Below are 19,352 nucleotides of genomic sequence, written 5' to 3'. Positions count from 1 at the left end.
CTAATTATATAATATTTTTCTCCTCAGGATTGGATGATTAGTCAGCCCCATTCCCGATGCCGGGGCTCCTAACGGTCGTCATGGAGATGAAGCGCGGTGCCGTCTGTGCATCCTCTCATAAATATGCAATGGCGGTTATCGGCGTCTCGCGCGCTGACATTGATAAATTCCGCTGTTCCTGAGCGGCGCCGAGCTCTCCGCGGATGGGGCGTGTCACAGCGAACGCAGAGATTTGTCTTGTGTTTATGCTTAAGCAGCGCAGAGTCCGTGATGGCTTCATGTCCAGGGAAGCGCAATTCATTCTTCAGAACACAGAGAAACTTAACTCGCCTTCCCTGGCTCCTCCCTCCCACCTTTCCGTTACACACCTTATCTTAGGCCCAGTGACATAATCAGATTCTCTATGCAATGGTGGCAGATCGCGGCTGGTGGGAGGGGCCAGCAGGGTGCTGTACATAGCTTCCTGAAAACATCACAGCGCCCTGCCTCCATACTCCTCTCAAGAAGCCTCAGTCCTGATGCAAGCAGTGGGCTGGGTCTTGGGAGGAGTTATGCAAATATTAAAATGACTGGTGAATGTAGTTCTTTGCACTTTTTTTTATTTGTATGCAGCTCACTTCCTGTGTGGTGACACAACCGTGTTCTAATCGGAAACGGTGTCCGCTTTCAGTAGATTCTCCATCACTTCCTGTGTGGTGACACAACCATGTTCTAATCGGAAACGGTGTCCGCTTTCAGTAGATTCTCCATCACTTCCTGTGTGGTGGCACATCCATGTATTAACATATCTGTTCCCCCTTTTAGGGAGATTTTCCCTCACTTCCTGTGCAGTGATATAACCACATTTTAACTGTATCTGCATCCCCTTTGGAGAGGAGAAATCCTCCCTAACTTCCGGTGTGATCACAAAAAACATGTTTTAATCGTGAATTTGTACCTTTTGGGTAGAGTCTCCCTCACTTCCTGTGTGGTGACACAACCATGATTTAATTGTGTGTGTTTGGCCATGTTAGTTAGCCCGCAGAGTTGGAGGGCACCCGATATGGTTTCTGCGCATTCACCCGTCTGACCCCGGCACCTAATCTCCCAGACGCCGAGAGGAAGGAGGACAGAGATGGCGAAACGTGGCGGGTACGCGGAATCTACCAATGAACGCCTGGCCACGGGTGGAGGTGTACAATGAAAGGGCAGCGATGTCATGTGACCAGGCCCGGATTTCCCACAAGGCCACCGTACACGGAGCCATGGGCGGGGGGTGAAATGAACGGCACCCACTTAAACGCTTCAGAGAGGAATATTTACTTGGATTGGTCTTCGTGGCGGATTCGTAGGACGGCGGCAGGTGGGAGAGGTTCTGGAAGGAGCGGGAGAAGTTTTGGCTTTGCCTTCCTCTGGATCAACAGAAGTACACAAAGAGGGGGCTGTAGAGTGACTGTACCCTCATCTGAGACACGCTGCATGCAGAGGACCCGTCATCATATATATGGGAAGACTGAGGAAATGCTTCCTCCTGCCTGCAGCAGACTGATCACTGGGGGAGGGGAGACTGAGGAAATGCTTCCTCCTGCAGCAGACTGATCACTGGGGGAGGGGAGACTGAGGAAATGCTTCCTGCAGCAGACTGATGATGTCATCTCAGCCTAGGCAAAGTCACTGGACTGGAGCTCAAGGATAGATTAATGGGGTTTGTAGTCCTCTATAGCTGCTAGTTTTCTGCATTGCTGTATAATGCAATGCTGGAATTTGTAGTCCCTCTACAGCTTGGAGTCGGTATCAGAACTACCAGGGTCTCAGCGCTGTGCAGCGGCGACCGGGGCCCTGGCACTCTACCACCGTCCTAAAATCATTAGTCTGTATTGTTTTAGAAAAACTGTCACATGACACCACAAAGAAAACAAGGTATCGGTAATTGGTATCGGTGAGTACTTGAGGATAAGTATCGGTAATCGTACTCGGCCCGGAATAAATGGTATCGGAGCCTCCCTACTGGAATGGATTTTCCCTTTATGGGGGAAGGATCAGCCGTTGTCTGACATGGCGACACTTTTCCAGGTGCCCCACCTGAGCGCAGACAGTGTGCGTCCAAGTGCAGGCACCCCGGACCCGCAAGGATGCGCACATTCGGGTCTCAGTGTAACCATGTCCAGCCGCAGCCGCGTCCTCCCACAGGAATGTGCGCTCAATTACACGCAGCACCTGCCCCTCCCGGGATTGGATCTCTGCACGGGCGTGGACGCTGTACTGATGTGTAGACATGTGCGATTCGTTTACTTCCAAATCACACATCCGAATTTCTGAATCCCGATGCGTCCGAATGTGTCCGGATCCGAATTTCCGTTTCCGAATTTTGGATCCCGTCCGAATTTCGTTCAAATAAGGAGACTGAATGGGACATGTGACTTTTCTGGCCAGTCAGATGTGGTTTTCCGTTTAATGCCTCCCAATGGGTCTGAACACCAATTTCCGTTACGGCGACATGGGAGCCACATACAGTATATACATATAATACTAAAGCTGAGGCTCTCAGACCCCAATGGCACCCGGGATCCGAATTTCCGAATTGCATTGGGGAGCTCCCGGATGCCATTGGGGTCTGGGAGCCTCAGCTTCAGTAATGTAGGTATATGGCTCCCAGACCCCAATGGCATTTGGGAGCTCCCCAATGCATTTCGGAAATTCGGATCCCGCATGCCATTCGGGTCTAGGAGATTCAGCTTTATGGTTAAAGGAGAACTACGAGGGGGGTGCTTTTCAGTAGATCGGGAGGTGAGAGAACACATAGCGGCGTTTGCTCATTTCTCGATCCTGTCACGGCTCTCTGCCGTGACAGGGGAGTGGCTGGATTCCCCCCTCCCCGCTCCGATCCGCCAGAGCTGGCTGGCGGAAAGGACGGGGGAGGGGGCGGGTACAGCTGGCTCTAGATAGGCAGAGCCAGCTGTCACTCACGCAGCTGGGCGGATCCAGACATAATTGTCAGGATCCGCTCCGGCTGCGGCGTCTCAGTATACGGCGAGCTGTAGCTCCCTATATACTGAGCTTTGGGTGACGGGAGGACGCTAGTTTGTGTCCTTCCGTTACCCTAAGGGAAAAGCCCTGACCCCATAGTTCTCCTTTAATATCCGTATCTGGTTTCCTGTGGTATTCACGATGAATATTCGTAAACTCATCCGAAACAACAGAAAATGTGGATTTCGGCCGACACCGAACCAAATTTTTCCGCAGTTTACATGTCTACTGACGTGCACACCCGTGTGAGTGAGCCCTAAAAAATCACAGCGGCTCAGCGGTTAGAACCTTCGCCTTGCAGCTCTGGGTTCTGGATTCAAATCTTTAGATAATAAGCCCTCATGGGGGAGAGTGAAGATACGAATGGTTTTACAGCCTGTAATTTGTACATCGCCGCCCTATAGGTCGCAGCTTTATAAGCCCAGGAAATACATATATTCACACATTTAAAATTATTCCCGTGTATAATATCTTTCATGATTAGAGATGATGGATGGATGGCGGATGGATGGATGACGGATTGATGACGGATTGATGACGGATTGATGACGGATGGATGGATGGATGATGAATGGAAGATGGATGAATGAATGAATGGATGATGGATGGATTGTTGATGGATGGATGGATGGATGATGAATGGATGGATCATGGATGATGGATGGATTGTTGATGGATGACGGATGAATGGATGATGAATGGATGGATCATGGATGATGGATGGATGAATGATAGATGGATGGATGAATGATAGATGGATGGATGATGAATGGATGGATAGATGGATGGATGGATAGATGGATGGATGGATGGATAGATGATGGATGGATGGATAGATGGATGATGATGGATGACAGATGGATGGATAGATGGATGATGGATGGATTGTTGATGGATGGATAACAGATGGATGGATGATGGATGATGGATGGATAATGGATGGATTGTTGATGGATGGAAGACAGATATATGGATGATGGATGGATGATGATGAATGGATGATGATGGATGGATGACAGATGTATGGATGATGAATGGATTGTTGATGGATGGATGACAGATGGATGGAAGATTGATGTATGGATGATAGATGAATGGATGGATGATGGATGGATAATGGATGGGTGATTGATGGATGACAGATGGATGATGAATGGATGATAGATGATGATGGATGGATGATGAATGGATGATAGATGATGATGGATGGATGACGGATGGATGGATGATGGATGGATGACGGATGGATGATAGATGATGGATGGATGATGGATGAAAGATGGATGATAGATGATGATGGATGGATGATGGATGGATGATGGATGGATAGATGGATGATGGATGATAGATGGATGATGGATGAAAGATGGATGATAGATGATGATGGATGGATGATGGATGATAGATGGATGATGGATGATGGATGATAGATGGATGATTGATGGATGATAGATGGATGATGGATGGATGATAGATGATTGTGTTGGGCTATTTCTAAGAAAGTTTCCCAGAATGCACCTTACCATTTGTCGGCGTCTGGGCCGAGTTGTTGAGCACGAGGTGATTGTAATTTTGTTGATGGTCGCCTAAAAAACAAATACATAACATTGTGATCACTATGAGACGAATGTATATTCATTGTGCGGAACAATCACAGGACTTCATACAATGCCAGCGCTATAAGACGGTCCGAGTATTCTGACCGCGCTCATTATAACCAAAGACGCTGCAATATCACATAGTGATCGGAATCCAGCCGGGACAATGTGGTCTCCCACCATGCACAGACTCCAACGCCCACTCTTTTTGGGTAGCCACTGCAGCCTCCTGTCACATGACTCTGTGCAATGTCCCTTCCTCCCTGTGGGTGGAGTTGGGAATACCTGGCCGGCAGATTTCCAGGAGCACCGGAGGAAAGGTTAAAGTACCATCATACCCGGGAGCCCAGATACAGACTACGGCACTCTGCAATATTAACTCTAAGCAGATATGTTTAGATATCCGGTGATCCTGCAAGTGACTTCCTCCTGCATGGAGGACAACGCTAAATGGCCTACAGCAGGGGTGGGCGACCTCGGCACTCCGGCAAGTCCCAGGAGGCACTGCAAGACTAACAGCCACAGACATGACTCCCAGAGGCAGAGGTATGATGGCATTTGTCATTTCACTGCAGGACCGAGGTTGCCTACTCCTGGCCTATAGGGAATTCCCTGTAGCGCTGGTACCCTGCTCAGTGCTGTAGCCACATGGGAGTCCACGTGCACGTTAAAGCGGAGCATTCAGGAGAGCGTCAATGGCTTAAAGCTGAACTCCAGGAGAAGCAAATATTGTCCTCCCGTGTGAGACTTGGAGCTTCCTGTAATAAAGACCAGTCACTGCTGCTCTCCCTCCTTGTGCAGGGTGACTGGTCTTGTCTCCGCCCCCTCCTGTAATAAAGACCAGTCACTGCTGCTCTCTCCTTGTGCAGGGTGACGGGTCTGCTTTCCACCCCCTCTTGTAATAAAGGCCGCTCTCTCTCTGCTCTCTCTCCTTGTGCAGGGTGACTGGTCTTGTCTCCGCCCCCTCATATAATAAAGACCACCCACTGCTCTCTCTCCTTGTGCAGGGTTACTGGTCTTGTCTCCTCCCCTTCCTGTAATAAAGACCAATCACTGCTGCTCTCTCTCCTTGGACAGGGTGACTGGTCTTGTACCTGCCCCCTCCTATAGTGGGTGGGGCCTGCCGGGTCCCTCCCACAGCTCTGCCCTTTACACAGGCTATGTACAGCACAGTGAGGATGTCACTGATCCATTTTTTTAAGGCAATGTCTGGGTTTGCAAAGGCATTTGGGGCACACAAAGTGGGTTTGTATTCTTTGTGGAATAGATTTAAAGTTTCTGCTCCTGGTGTTAAGCTTTAAGTTTTCCATGGAGTGCCCCTTTAAAGAGCAGCAAACGACATTCCATAGTGGGGGGGGGTCTTCATCGAATATTGTCCCGTCTGCAGTCCTGCGCTTTGCCAGCATTTAGAATAACCTTAGATACACCGACGTGTTCCTGACAATGATTGTACGGAGCCGGCAATAATGGTGAATGCTGACTCAGCAGTACAGAAAGGACTAATTGCCTTTGTTTGACGGAATTACAGCCTCCAGGTCTATAATTTTATCGTGAATTAGCCGCAACCGAAGAAACTCGCAGGGAAAGTCAGGAAAAGGGGGAGTTTTATTGGAGGCTTAAAGGAGAACTATGAGGTGAGTGCTTTTCACTCACCTCATAGTTCTAGCCGACCTGTGACAATGAGACTGACACAGGTCGGCTCAGTAGATCGGGAGGTGAGCGAACACATACCGGCGGCCGCTCACTCCTCAATCCTGTCACGGCTCTCTGCCGTGACAGGGGAGGGGCTGGATTCCCCCTCGCTCGCTCACTTCTCAATCCTGTCCCTGCAGAGAGCGGTGACTGTCACTCACTGCTCCCTGCAGGGATTCCCACCCCTCCCCGATCCACCATGGTGCTGACTGGCGGAACGGACAGGGGAGGGGGCGGGTACAGCTGGCTCTGCTCAGTCACGCAGCTGGGCGGATCCCGGCACAATTGTCGGGATCCGCTTCAGCGTCTCAGTATACCCCGAGCTACAGTTCGCGGTATACTGAGCCTAGGGTGACGGGAGGACGCTAGTTTGTGTCCTCCCGTTACCCTAAGGAGAACTAGGGGGAAAAGCCTTAACCGATAATCAAATTAGCGCAGACAAGGCTCTGCTCACCTCACCCGTCGGGCCAAATAAGAAACGAGTATTTGAGTTTTGTGTCATGCGGTAATGAATGATGATGTGTGTACAGTGCGAGCTCCAGTCCGAGCTCCCCAAATGCAAATATGACCTTTTCCTGCGGAGGTAGAGCACGGAATACGATTTGCGACCCATGCCATCTCCATTAGCCTCGGCTCGCGGGAACCTCCGCCAAGGACGGCAAAAAAAATGACTGTAACCTTTTTTCCGCTTACATAGTCCCAGGAAGTGAGAAACCGGTGCGGGCGCAGAGCAGACCTCGCCGGAATAAAAAAAATGGCACTTCCCTACGGGACTGTCTTCATGTGCCGAGATGAAAGATTCTCTCTTCAACAGCAGAGAATACAAATGTGATTCTAACAGTTCAGTGTGACAAGGTTTCCAAAACGTGTCCAACTTTTACATTGTACAGGAGATTCTTTACAAAGTGCTTTAAATTTGCAACCTGTGACATCACAAGACGCATCGTATTCATGGAACGCTGTGTATCCAATCACTAGAGACCAGTGACATCACTAGGACCCTTCATATTCATGAGAACGCAGCCTATCCCATCACTAGAGACCAGTGACATCACCGAGACCCTTCATATTTATGAGAACGCACCCTATCCCATCACTAGAGACCAGTGACATCACCGAGACCCTTCATATTCATGAGAACGCACCCTATCCCATCACTAGAGACCAGTGACATCACTGAGACCCTTCATATTCATGAGAACGCTGCCTATCCCATCACTAGAGACCAGTGACATCACTGAGACCCTTCATATTCATGAGAACGCAGCTTATCCCATCACTACAGACCGGCGACATCACTGAGACCCTTCATATTCATGAGAACGCAGCCTATCCCATCACTAGAGACCAGTGACATCACCGAGACCCTTCATATTCATGAGAACGCAGCCTATCCCATCACTAGAGACCAGGAACATCACCAAGTCCCTTCATATTCATGAGAACGCAGCCTATCCCATCACTAGAGACCAGGAACATCACCAAGACCCTTCATATTCATGAGAACGCAGCCTATCCCATCACTAGAGACCAGTGACATCACCGAGACCCTTCATATTCATGATAACGCAGTCTATCCCATCACTAGAGACCAGTGACATCACTGAGACCCTTCATATTCATGAGAACGCAGCCTATCCCATCACTAGAGACCAGTGACATCACCTAGACCCTTCATATTCATGATAACGCAGTCTATCCCATTACTAGAGACCAGTGACATCACCAAGACCCTTCATATTCATGAGGACGCAGCCTATCCCATCACTAGAGACCAGTGACATCACCGAGACCTTCATATTCATGAGAACACAGCCTATCCCATCACTAGAGACCAGTGACATCACCGAGACCCTTCATATTCATGAGGACGCAGCCCATCCATTCATCGTGGATAATTTGGCATTGGTTGGTTACCGTCTGGCTGTAATATAAGAGTTAGGGGTGCTGTGTATGTGCCGTCCCCACCAATGTATCATGCATGGCCAACATTAAATCACCATTCATGGTTCCTGGTTTTCCCCGATTCAGATTTGCAGAGCTTTGACATGCTGTGGAGGAAACGTGCCCACACACCTCTTACCCCGATATCTCCACCTCTGTCATTTCCTCTCTGTGTGTATGGCACTGTTGTGCTGTGGCCACTTTAGATGTACACCACGTCGGGTTAGCGATGACAAATCTCAGTATTCTGCGGGTATCTTGAAAGTTGGCGCAGATTCTCAGATTTAATAAACCTTCCTTCCTTTGACATCCCAGATGTTCCACAAAGCCGAATCCCTCTCAATGCGAGATGGAAATCATTTGACATTTTACGGTGACATCACAAAAGGACACCTGTTTCCTGCAGAAACCGAGGATCGCGGGTGTCACACAAGCAGTCAGTGCTGCATCAGTGCACTGGGGAGGAACACTGACTCACAGAGACATAAAAAAGGAACAGATGATAATTAAATCCTCCCACTTCTGTTCTCTCTGCACTTCTTAAAACTTTTCTTGTGGCGCTCGGCCATATGAATTTCATTGTATTGGCCTTGTGTTTGGAGGGGAATCTGCCCGTTGAGTTATCCTCTGTTGGGTGACTCAAACTGGAAGCAGATCTGTGTCGTACTATTCAATGCAGTGCGTTGCTTTCAAGAACTGGCGCTCTTTGCTTTTGTTTGGCACCACAATATTGTGCGGGATAATTTTTCTTTTCACATACAGATTTGGCACTGGCATGGCATATCTCCGGTGATATTTGGGTGCACATTTATCTTGTCTGAAGAACCAAATGTATCATCCCATAAAACACCAATTCTAAAAAACATTACAAGCCATTAAAAGGAGATCTATGCTTTCACTCACCTCATAGTTCTAGCCGACCTGTGACAATGAGACTGTCACAGGTCGGCTCAGTAGATCGGGAGGTGAGAGAACACATACCGGCGTTCGCTCACCTCTCGGTCCTGTCACGGCTCTCTGCTGTGACTGGGGAGGGGCTGGATCCCCCCCTCCCCGCTCCGATCTGCCAGCGCTGACCGGCGGATCGGACGGAGGAGGGGGCGGGTACAGCTGGCTCTGCCTCTAGATAGGCAGAGCCAGCTGTCACTCACGCAGCTGGGCGGATCCCAGCATAATTGTCGGGATTCGCTTCAGCTGCGGTGTCTCTCCTTTAACTTTAACCTGACCCTAAACCAGAAACTCGTCCAAATGCTCCGATACTTTCCTCCGATACCGGAATTTCCGGTCAGAGGGAGATCTCCCTCTGACCGGCAGTGCCGAGGGAGCATGGACGCGGCTCCCTTTCCAATCAGGAAGCTGGGCAGTGGGTTTTGACCCACCTCCTGTGTTCTTAAGCAGCCTGGCTTCCTAACCAATCAGGAAGCCAGACGGCACATAGTGAACCGCCTCCCGGATTCCTGATTGGTTAGGAAACCAGGCTGATTAGCAACACAAAAAGCCGGCTTCCTAGCCAATCAGGAAGCCGGGCAGCACGTCATGACCTGCCTCCCTGATCAGTCAGCAAGCCATGCTGCCGAGAAACAAGTTAAGCAGGCTTTCTAGCCAATCAGGAAGCCCGGAGACAGGTCATGAAGTGATGCCCGGCTTCCTGATTGGCTAGGTAGCCGACTTCACTTGTTTCTAGGCAGCCTGGCTTCCTGATCAATAAGAAAGCCGGATGGCACCTCATGACCGCCACTCGACTTCCTGATAATCAGTAGAAAAATGTCACCAGCACACCATAAGTTGAAAAAGCAAAATATTTTATTGCCAATAGCTGTATCTCATTGGCAAGCGCTTTCGGGGCCTCACAGGGTCACCTTCATCAGGCTTAGAGATAACGAGATCTTGAGTAATGCTTAATCAAGTTTTACTTGTATAGCAGGACATTACAGGTATGTATACAGTAATACAGCAACAAACAGAAAACATATAAATCATAGATAAAAGCATGCATATAGAAAACTAGCATAGACTAGCTTTGCACCACAGCGCCATCCAGTTCTCAAAAGACAATATTGGATTGTCAGCAATACAATCAGTACATATCAGTATAGGTTGTTGTATTTCCAACACAAACCTTGCCCCTAACCACAACATTCAACTTAATCAAAAACCTTAACCACACTGCACACTAACCCCAAAGCACAAGCCACCCCCAAAACAGGAAACTTTAACCTAACCCCAATATGTAAACTTCAACCAAAACTCTAACCTAGCTCCTAACCACAACATTCAACTTAATCAAAAACCTTAACCAAAGCCAAAACTTCACCCTAAACCCAAAAGTGCAACCCGATTTCAAACTTCAACCTAACCCCAAACTTAGAGCTAACCCCATACCTAGCCCCTAAGCACAACATTGAACCTACTCCTAAACCTCAACCAAGCCCAAACTTCACCCTAACCCCAAAGCACAATCCACCCCCAAACAAGAAACTTCAACCTAACCCCAATATGTAAGCTTTAACCAAAACTCTAACCTCAAACCTAGCTCCTAACCACAATATTCAACTTAATCAATATAAAATTCATTTCAGTACAGCGCTGCATGACGGAATAAATGTCAGTCAAAGTACCGCAGCGCTGAATACTGAAAAATGGCCTGGATGGGAAGGGGGTTTAACACCGCGGATGTCAACTGGTTAAACAAAGCCCAAACTTCACCCTAAACCCAAAAGTGTAACCCAATTCCAAACTTAAACCTAACCCCAAACTCCGAGCTAACCCCAAACCACAACATTCAACTTAATCGTAAACCTCAAGCAAAACTCAAACTTCACCCAAACCCAAGAGCGCAATCCAAATCCAAACTTCAACCTAACCTCGAGCATAAACCCAGCTACAAACCTCAACCAAACTCCAAATTCATCCCAACCCTTACTCCCAAATCTAACCCCATCCACAAACGTCAACCTACCCATAAACCTAAAGGGCATCTCTGGTCAAAAACTCAAAATAAATCTGTATTTCTATATTGCATCTCCTTACGTTCTACCCCACTCGCAATAACCAGATCCATCTAGAAGTTTGTAAACTGAAGATGCCCATAGGATGGACTTCCTAATTGCACTGACACCATTTCACTCAGCCCTGTGAATATGAACTTCCTGGTGTCACCACTCTCACAGAGCCTGCCTTCTGCACTACAACTCAACGTCTGAACAATGTAACATCATCATTGCTTGCTGGAAACAATGCATGCTGGGATGTGTAGTCTTGGGAAATGGAGATTGCAGCCGGGAAAGAAACGAAAAGCACACTGGTGATCCAGGAAGTTGTTGGAAGCGATGGGGAGACGGAAGGCGGCGCTCACTACATAAAATTGATTTTTTTCAAGTAAGCTTTGATTGTATTATCAGAAACAACTCCGGTATGTATTCCTATTACCAGGGCCAGATTTCCCTCAAGGCCAGCCAAGGCCTGGCCTTGGTTGGCCTTGAACTTCTACAATTACGCCAATACCAGAGTGGGAAATACTATGGAGGGGGGAATACAAATCCTCATCATAAACAATTTATATCCCCGATTCCGCACTGAAATGTATACAAGAGACTCGATTACAAAGAACTCCTACAGGGAAATATCTGTGTCGGTCTTTAGTTGACTTTGGCATTTCTTCAGAAGTCATGAAATCGATGCCGTGCCCTCTTCTAGCACATCACTGGCATTGATCGGGGAAGACGAAGCCAGCTGCACCAGCCCTTTAATTTCATTTGCCATTATTGTGGAATACATGGAGATGCAATGTAATGAGATCCCTGCATGAGAGCGCAGAGGATATTGCCGTGTATCTACTGATTGCTCTCCTCCTCCCCCTCCCGGGGTCTCAGGGGGGGATTACTGTGACACCATGATTAAAACCGATCCCGCTTCCCAGAATGATGAACATGTGATAGTGTACTCTGTGCTCTTCTAATATCAGGGCAAGGAAGGGCCACCCCACCCGCCGGATACTTCAGAGCCACATAAATGTATAACAGTGTGTGACTGTGGGGGGACAATAGAGTGTAAGCTCCTCTGGTGCAGAGACCGCTGTGACTGGCTCCGTGTTCTCTGTACAGCACTGTGGTATATGTCAGAGCTATATAAATGCATAATACTAATAGCATGGGATCATAGTGGGACATTAGAGTCAGGGGTGCCCCGAGGCTGGGTGTCACACTGAGCGGAGACCAAGTGACACCCCGCCGTGACATCATTGCCGCGCCTGGCGTCATCCCGCATGCACGGTCATCCTATTGACGCCTGCCGGTAGCCATCTTGGCAGTGGACGCCGGCAGAGAGAGGAGGGGACGTTCAACCGGCAGGATGGAGGGGACGTTCACCCAGCCGGGTCCCCTCCTCTCTCCTGACACTGTCGGGCTCTCGGTCCATGACAGAGTGTCCGACTTTTCATAGGGGGTGACACCAAAATGACTGTCAGTCATTTTGCCGTCACCCCTCCAATGGTGGCACCCAGGTGCGGGCCGCACCCCCCTTGTGACGCCACTTATTAGAGTGTAAGCTCCTCTGGCAGAGACACTGGCCCAGTATTCTCTGTACAGCACTATGGCATAAGTCAGCGCTTTAAAATGTATAATAAGCGTGTGACTGTGATGGAACATTAGAGTGCAAGCTCTTCTGGTGCAGAGACCGATGTGACGGGCTCAATGCTCTCTGTATAGCACTGCGGCATATGTCAGTGCTATATAAATGTATAATAATAGTGTGTTAGCATAGTGAGAAATTAGAGTGCAAGCTCCTCTGGTGCACAGACTGATATGAATAGCTTAGCGATCTCTGTACAGCACTGCGGACTATGTCAGTGCTATATAAATGTATAATTCTAATAATATGGAGCAGAGAACTGCGCATCATTCCTGACTCCACGTTCCATCCATATAATAAAGACGTTCACAATTCGTACTCCGGGAAGCGGTGAGCGCTTAGCGACGAGTCCACCCACTTTGATAAATCTAGTGTTTCATCGGAGGCGTTATTAGCGAGGGGCGGGCAGAGCCGCCACTATGATTAATGGTCGGTCCCTGGACTAGTCTGGGGGAAGAGTATATGTATTTTATGGCGCATCGTGTAACTTAAATGGGAAAGAATTCGATTTGCCGGATACAATCTGCGATACTTTGTCAACTGATTTTTACATAAAATCAAAAGGCAATAAACGCGCCCGCCGCAACAATTTGGAGAAACAAACGCGGCGTGCCGTATAAAATATAGTGATTGCATTATAAATGTAGCTCCTCATACACGGGCAGAAGAAATCTGGTTGAATCTACTGCAAGCTCCTTACAACCTTTGGTGAGAATGTTTAAGCTTATATGGTCTCTCCCTGACTCCGAATAGTGCATCAGGAGGGGCGAGACTCTGTAGCTGGACAGGGCGCATGCTGGGAAGTATCAAGACTGGAGTCTCATAGGAATGAAAGAAGCCACAGTATGGTTTAAAGCTTCAAAACAAGATATGCAATGAATGCAACTCTGCATTCATTGCATTTTTTTTTTTTTATGCAAGCAGTGCAAGTACCTGAACATGACTTGGTATTAACCTTTAGCAGTCTCTGTAGAGTGCCTCTCAGGCCAATCAGGTGTGTTGCAGCTCTCATATGCTAGCCGAAGCACGCCGATAGGAGGAGAGAGCAAAATGACAGAGAAGAGCTCATCAGTCTGCTGCTTCTCCTTTCTCTGTCCATTCACAGGCCGGGGAGGGACAAGACTCATAAGTGTTACTGAACTGTAGCAGAGAAAAATCAGGTCTCCTGCCCACATTTCATCCACATCGATCTTCATCAAATCCATCGTGAAGAAGAAATCCAAAAGGTGTCCGAACGCGTCATCCAGAGAAGTGTCTTTTTTTTTGTAGCGGCCTTGCATTGCTTTTAAGTAAATCACATTATAGTATCTTGCTTTATATTGCATGGCCGTGCTGCAAAATGTAGAAGGTGTTTTGGGGTGCCATGCAAATGAACGGCAATGCAATGCACGTACTGCACCGTAATGCACGGTAGGTGTGTCGTGCAGCACGGTGCATTAATCGTACGGAACTGTGCAATTAAAGGAGAACTATGGGGTTAAGGCTTTTCCCCATAGTTCTCCTTAGGGTAATGGGAGGACACAAACTAGCGTCCTCCCGTCACCCTAGGCTCAGTATACCGCGAGCTGCAGCTCGCGGTATACTGAGACGCCGCAGACGGAGCGGATCCCGACATCGATGTCGAGATCCGCCCAGCTGCGTGAGTGACAGCTGGCTCTGCCTATCTAGAGGCAGAGCCAGCTGTACCCGCCCCCTCCCCCGTCTGTTCCGCCAGTCAGAGCTGGCAGATCGGAGCGGAGAGGAGGGAATCCAGCCCCACCCCTGTCACGTCAGAGAGCCGTGACAGGATCGAGAGGTGAGCGAACGCCGGTATGTGTTTGCTCACCTCCCGATCTACTGAGCCGACCTGTGACAGTCTCATTGTCGGCTAGAACTATGAGGTGAGTGAAAAGCACTCACCTCATAGTTCTTCTTTAACACACGGCCTTGGTGTGAACTGAACCTCATACTTTAAAAACATGAAAGGGGGCAATCCCGGATTCATCTTCGACGAGCTGGTCTAGAAGAAATACGTGACTATAGTTTCATATAGACGAAGGCAGCGCTGGGGGAAATGAGACGGGTGCTTGATAAAGAGCGCGTCCAGCTGCCTGCGCCGCTAACGCCGTGTAATCCCGCACATCGACAACAGCCTGGGTTTAAATTTGATAAAAATGGATCCGTTTCTCAGAAAAGTAGAAAGCACAAGATGAGTAATATGTCAGAGCGTGAGACGGCGGCCGATTATCCGCTGCCAGTTATTGCTTTGGTCTTGATAATTGAGCCGAATGAAAACGCCACAGCAGACGGAATGGGGCAGCCAGGAGGGAAGGGGGGCGACATTTTTTTAAAACTGTTTAATTTCATTAAAAACCATCAATGAAAAAGAAAAACAGTGAAGAGGATCAGCAGAGCAAATCCCACATCCACACGCACGGTGAATGGAGTAACACATCGGAGTGAAGGTGCATCTAAAATCAAAAGTTGGAGCTAATGTCCGTGTTTATTGCTGTCTGTGTACCAGACAGGTAAGTGGCCTTTCCCTATCCGTGCCTGGGGGCTCCTATCCACCGGGCAGAAAGGAAGGGGAAACCCAAACTCTTGTTGGTTGTCAATGGAAAAAGAAAAGAGGGGGAAATCTGTCAATGAGGACGCTTGTTCCAGTGATAGCAGGGCATTTCCTTCACTTTGGAGAGATTTCCTCTCACTTCCTGTTGTGTCTACAAGTACAGGGGAAATCTCCACAACGGGACATGTAATATTAAATCTGTAAGACTGGTGAGCAAAAGTTTGATATAGTTCTAATCTGTACTAGCCATCATGAATATGAAGGGTCTCGGTGATGTCACTGGTCTCTAGTGAATTGATAGGCTGCAACTACTAAATATAAATTCTCTTTCACCTCTCGATCTGCATTGTGTTTAGAGTCACAGAATAGATTTTAGGCATCCTTCGCATTTTCATACAGACAAGCGGTGAAGATGTTTTGAATCTGAATTAGCCGCGGCTAAATACTGGCTGCGCTATAGACAAGGCTGTAATTTGCCTAAACTGCCACTTAGCGAGCGTTAGGAATCGGAGTGGAGCTGCTGCTACACCTATTTAGAAAATGTTTAAACCAGAGAAAATTATATGTTATTACTGGATTTGCATTGACGTTTGGTGGCCTAAATTCAATCTAAAATTCTAATTCAGAATGATTCATCGCACGGCGAGTGGAGATTCGCTGCGGTTTGCGCTCCCTCGGGAGTCTGATTGTGTCCTATTTAACCTCCAGCTGCCAAGGGCCTTCTTTTCACACTCCTAGTATAAATCACATCTGCTCTAGCACGTATTTGCATTTTCCTTCAATGTGACGAGTTAATAAAAGCAACAGGCTTCAAATCGGACAGTCATGTGACCACTCAGTGGGACACATTTCAATTTCGGAGAAAACGTGGCAAATTAAGTCTGCGCTAATGAAAATGGGGAAAATAAAAAGGAATATTGTTTTGTAATGGAGAAATCACTAAATGCAAACGCTTGCTTCTAGGGTGCGGTACATAGCTTCCTGAAAACATCACAGCACACTGCCTCAGTACTCCTTTCTAGAGCCCTCAGCCCTGATGGAAGCAGTGGGCTGTCTCTTGGGAGGAGCTGTGAAAATATAATATTACTTTAAGGGGTGGTTGTCAGTCTGGAGGAGTGGGCGTTATTAGTCAGGCTACATTTGCATACAGACTGCCCTAGGTAATGCCCACATGCAATGCTGAGCCTCCATGATTAAAAGAACTGAAATCCAATGAATGAAAGGGGCAGGTCAGGGACAGTCAGGCTGGGGAGGAAAGGCCTAGATCAGTGGTGGCGAACCTTGGCACTCCATCTGTTTTGGAACTACAAGTCCCATGAGGCATTGCAAGGCTCTAACAGCCACAGACATAACTCCCAGAGGCAGATGCATGTTGGGATTTGTAGTTTTGGCACAGCTGGAGTGCCAAGGTTCGCCACCACTGGCCTAGATCAAGGGGATCCAAACTCAGGCCCTCCAGCTGTGGTGCAACTACCAATCCCATGATGCATCTCTCTCCGGGAGTCATGTCTGTGAGAATCTTGAAATGCCTCATGGGATTTGTAGTTGCACCACAGGTGGAGGGCCAGAGATTGGCTACCCCTGGGCTAGATGCTGGACATCCTCCAGCCAGGACATGCGGCGGGCTCTATTTGACTTGCTGCAGCTTCTAATGCACATTGTTGGAAGCTCAGAGTGTGCAGTGAAATCATTGGAAGCAATTTCCATACAGAATAGGAGCCGGCACAGCTGTGGAAGACCAGGGAAGGCCGGAGGTCAGTGGTAATGTATAGGAATGGATAGAAGAATGAAGCTGCCGCATGATTGCAACATTCAACAATAAAGTTGCTTCTAAAAGTTGCTTGTTTGGGTGTCCTCTGTGTACGGCATAGAGGATGAAAAAAGAGAGATCTTCCTTCTAAGCTCCCATTTGAAAAATCCTGGACTGGAATGGAAGTTAGAAAACCAAGATGGCGGATGAAACTTTTTCCTTGTTTTCTATTTTTATTTTTAATCCCAGGAGAGGTTGGTGCCGGTTCTGGAACATCGGACACATCTGCTCTGGCAGCAATAAAACGTCTTTTATTGACTTTTAATGTAAATTTCGCCTCCTTACAGTCCTCAATGTCATTGCTGTCATCTCAATTAGGCAGATCTAATTGGTTAGACTTCTAATTCCCCTCAAATCCTTAATCCTGCGAGTCGTCTGTCTGCAGAGTCAGCGAGGCTGTGATAGGGGGGAGGGAGCTGAAAACGGTCTCCTGTATCCTGGAGGACGTCAGATATGTAATTTCCTGGATTTTGAGGACGACGAGGCAATGGCCCAGTGGGGTTGTGGACACTCACCTAAGTTGACGATCACACAGGTTCAGGGGCACCTAGGCTAATGGTCACGTAGGTTCACGGTTACATAGGTTGATGGTCATCTAGGTTCAAGGTCACCTAAGTTCATGGCAACATAGGTTCAAGGTCACCTAGGATCATGGCCACCTAGGTTCATGGCCACCTATATTAATGTGGAGAAAACAGACTTTTTGTTTTATCTTTATCTTAATATGTCCTTTTCTGGGTCCTGGAGTCCTTATAGAACTTTGGGTGGGATAAAGTCTCCATTCCTGGTCCGCATCTTACCTGGTAGCCAGACCCCATTATTGATCTTGGTTGTCCACAGACCTTTATACATGAGCAGACTGATGATCTCTCGCTCTCTCTCTCTGCTGCTGGGTGAAAAGACCCTGAGTGCTGACAGAACACTAAAAGGGTACACGGTCTTCCTGTTCATTCCCATTAAGGAGAACCCTATCAGTCAGGGTCTGACCTGAGTTTAGTTAGTGGCTTGGACCAGCAGATGTTTTGTTAGTTTTAAGTTGTGCGCTCGCGGTACAAAGCCCTCCTGCATTGAACTGGGTTTGCTGCCTTGCTGAAAGAAAGTGCAGAATGAACCTGCTTGGACTGTTCTTAGGTGCCCCTGTCTCAGTCAAGGTTTACCACTGCTGTGACTACCGGCTGAACCTGTCCCGCTTACATAACGTACGCTTTATGCATCTGTTGTAAGCTGAAGTTGTCCAAATCTTGACTCAGATGGCACAGTTTAGGATAGAACCACACTTGCGTTTTTTGGCAAGATGAGTTTCTCATTGAAAAAAAGCATCAAAACGCAAATCAATGCATTGAAACGCGTCACCATGTGTTACAATGCAATGGACTGGAATGGACTTGACCTGTAGTGCAAATTACATTTCAACGTACATTACAGCATGCAGCAACACACCCAGCCCCCCATTCCCTCCATTTTTGGTCATACCTTTCCATTAGATTTCAACAGAAATGCATACTGGCCACAACAACTCACCGGTTTGGTTCCAGACAGTTTTTCTAGTTTTGGATGGAATAGGAAAGGGATAGAACCCCTGTCCGGTTTATATTACCCAGGAAAAAAATGAATCTCCATCTATTTTAAGGTCCCCCCTCCCACAACTTCCTGACACAAAGGTACCAAAGAATCCTCTTGTGCATCTGAGGTCAGCTTTCCTACACTGTAGACTTTGCAGAGCATTAGGGTTGTCATCAACTGCAACCACTCCAACCCTTAATGAAACAGTATATACTCCTACCCCCAGGTCAAGGCCCCCCTTCTACCACCAGGCCCCATAGCAGCCACCTGGGCTGCTATGGCTATAGTTTCACCACTGGTTGTAACTCAGATAATTTTTGGGATACTGTAATGTGGCCATTTTCCATACAGGGTGCTATAAACTAAAAGGTATTGTCCATATTTCTCAGGAAGCCATAAGACCAGGCCGTGTCTTTTTCTACAATTTTATTATGGCAGCAGACGTCTCGTCTGGCAGCAATAACCCGGCTGTGCATCGAGTTTCATTTATTTTCAAGAACACTTGAAATGAGTAATTGGAGCAGAGACGCACCATTCTGAATTCTGGCAGCCGGGGAGGACT

General features: G+C 47.9%; 1 protein-coding gene across 1 annotated transcript in view; it reads right to left on the bottom strand.

Moving 5' to 3' along the window:
• The window catches only part of SHISA6 (shisa family member 6), a 158,991-nt gene that overhangs the window by 8,183 nt on the left and 131,456 nt on the right, over nucleotides 1–19,352 (bottom strand). The window contains exons 5-7 of the mRNA XM_018573329.1: nucleotides 4,530–4,592; nucleotides 2,045–2,219; nucleotides 1,276–1,391 (exon numbers count right to left, since the gene is read on the bottom strand). Of these exons, the coding sequence (XP_018428831.1) occupies nucleotides 1,276–1,391; nucleotides 2,045–2,219; nucleotides 4,530–4,592 (354 nt within the window). The remainder of the gene's footprint in view (nucleotides 1–1,275; nucleotides 1,392–2,044; nucleotides 2,220–4,529; nucleotides 4,593–19,352) is intronic.

This window comes from Nanorana parkeri, unplaced genomic scaffold, assembly GCF_000935625.1.
Source record: "Nanorana parkeri isolate BGI_ZX_2015 unplaced genomic scaffold, ASM93562v1 scaffold47, whole genome shotgun sequence".
Lineage (NCBI taxonomy): Eukaryota > Metazoa > Chordata > Amphibia > Anura > Dicroglossidae > Nanorana > Nanorana parkeri.
Note: the sequence above shows the minus strand (reverse complement) of the source record. Positions and strands in the feature narration are given on the sequence as shown.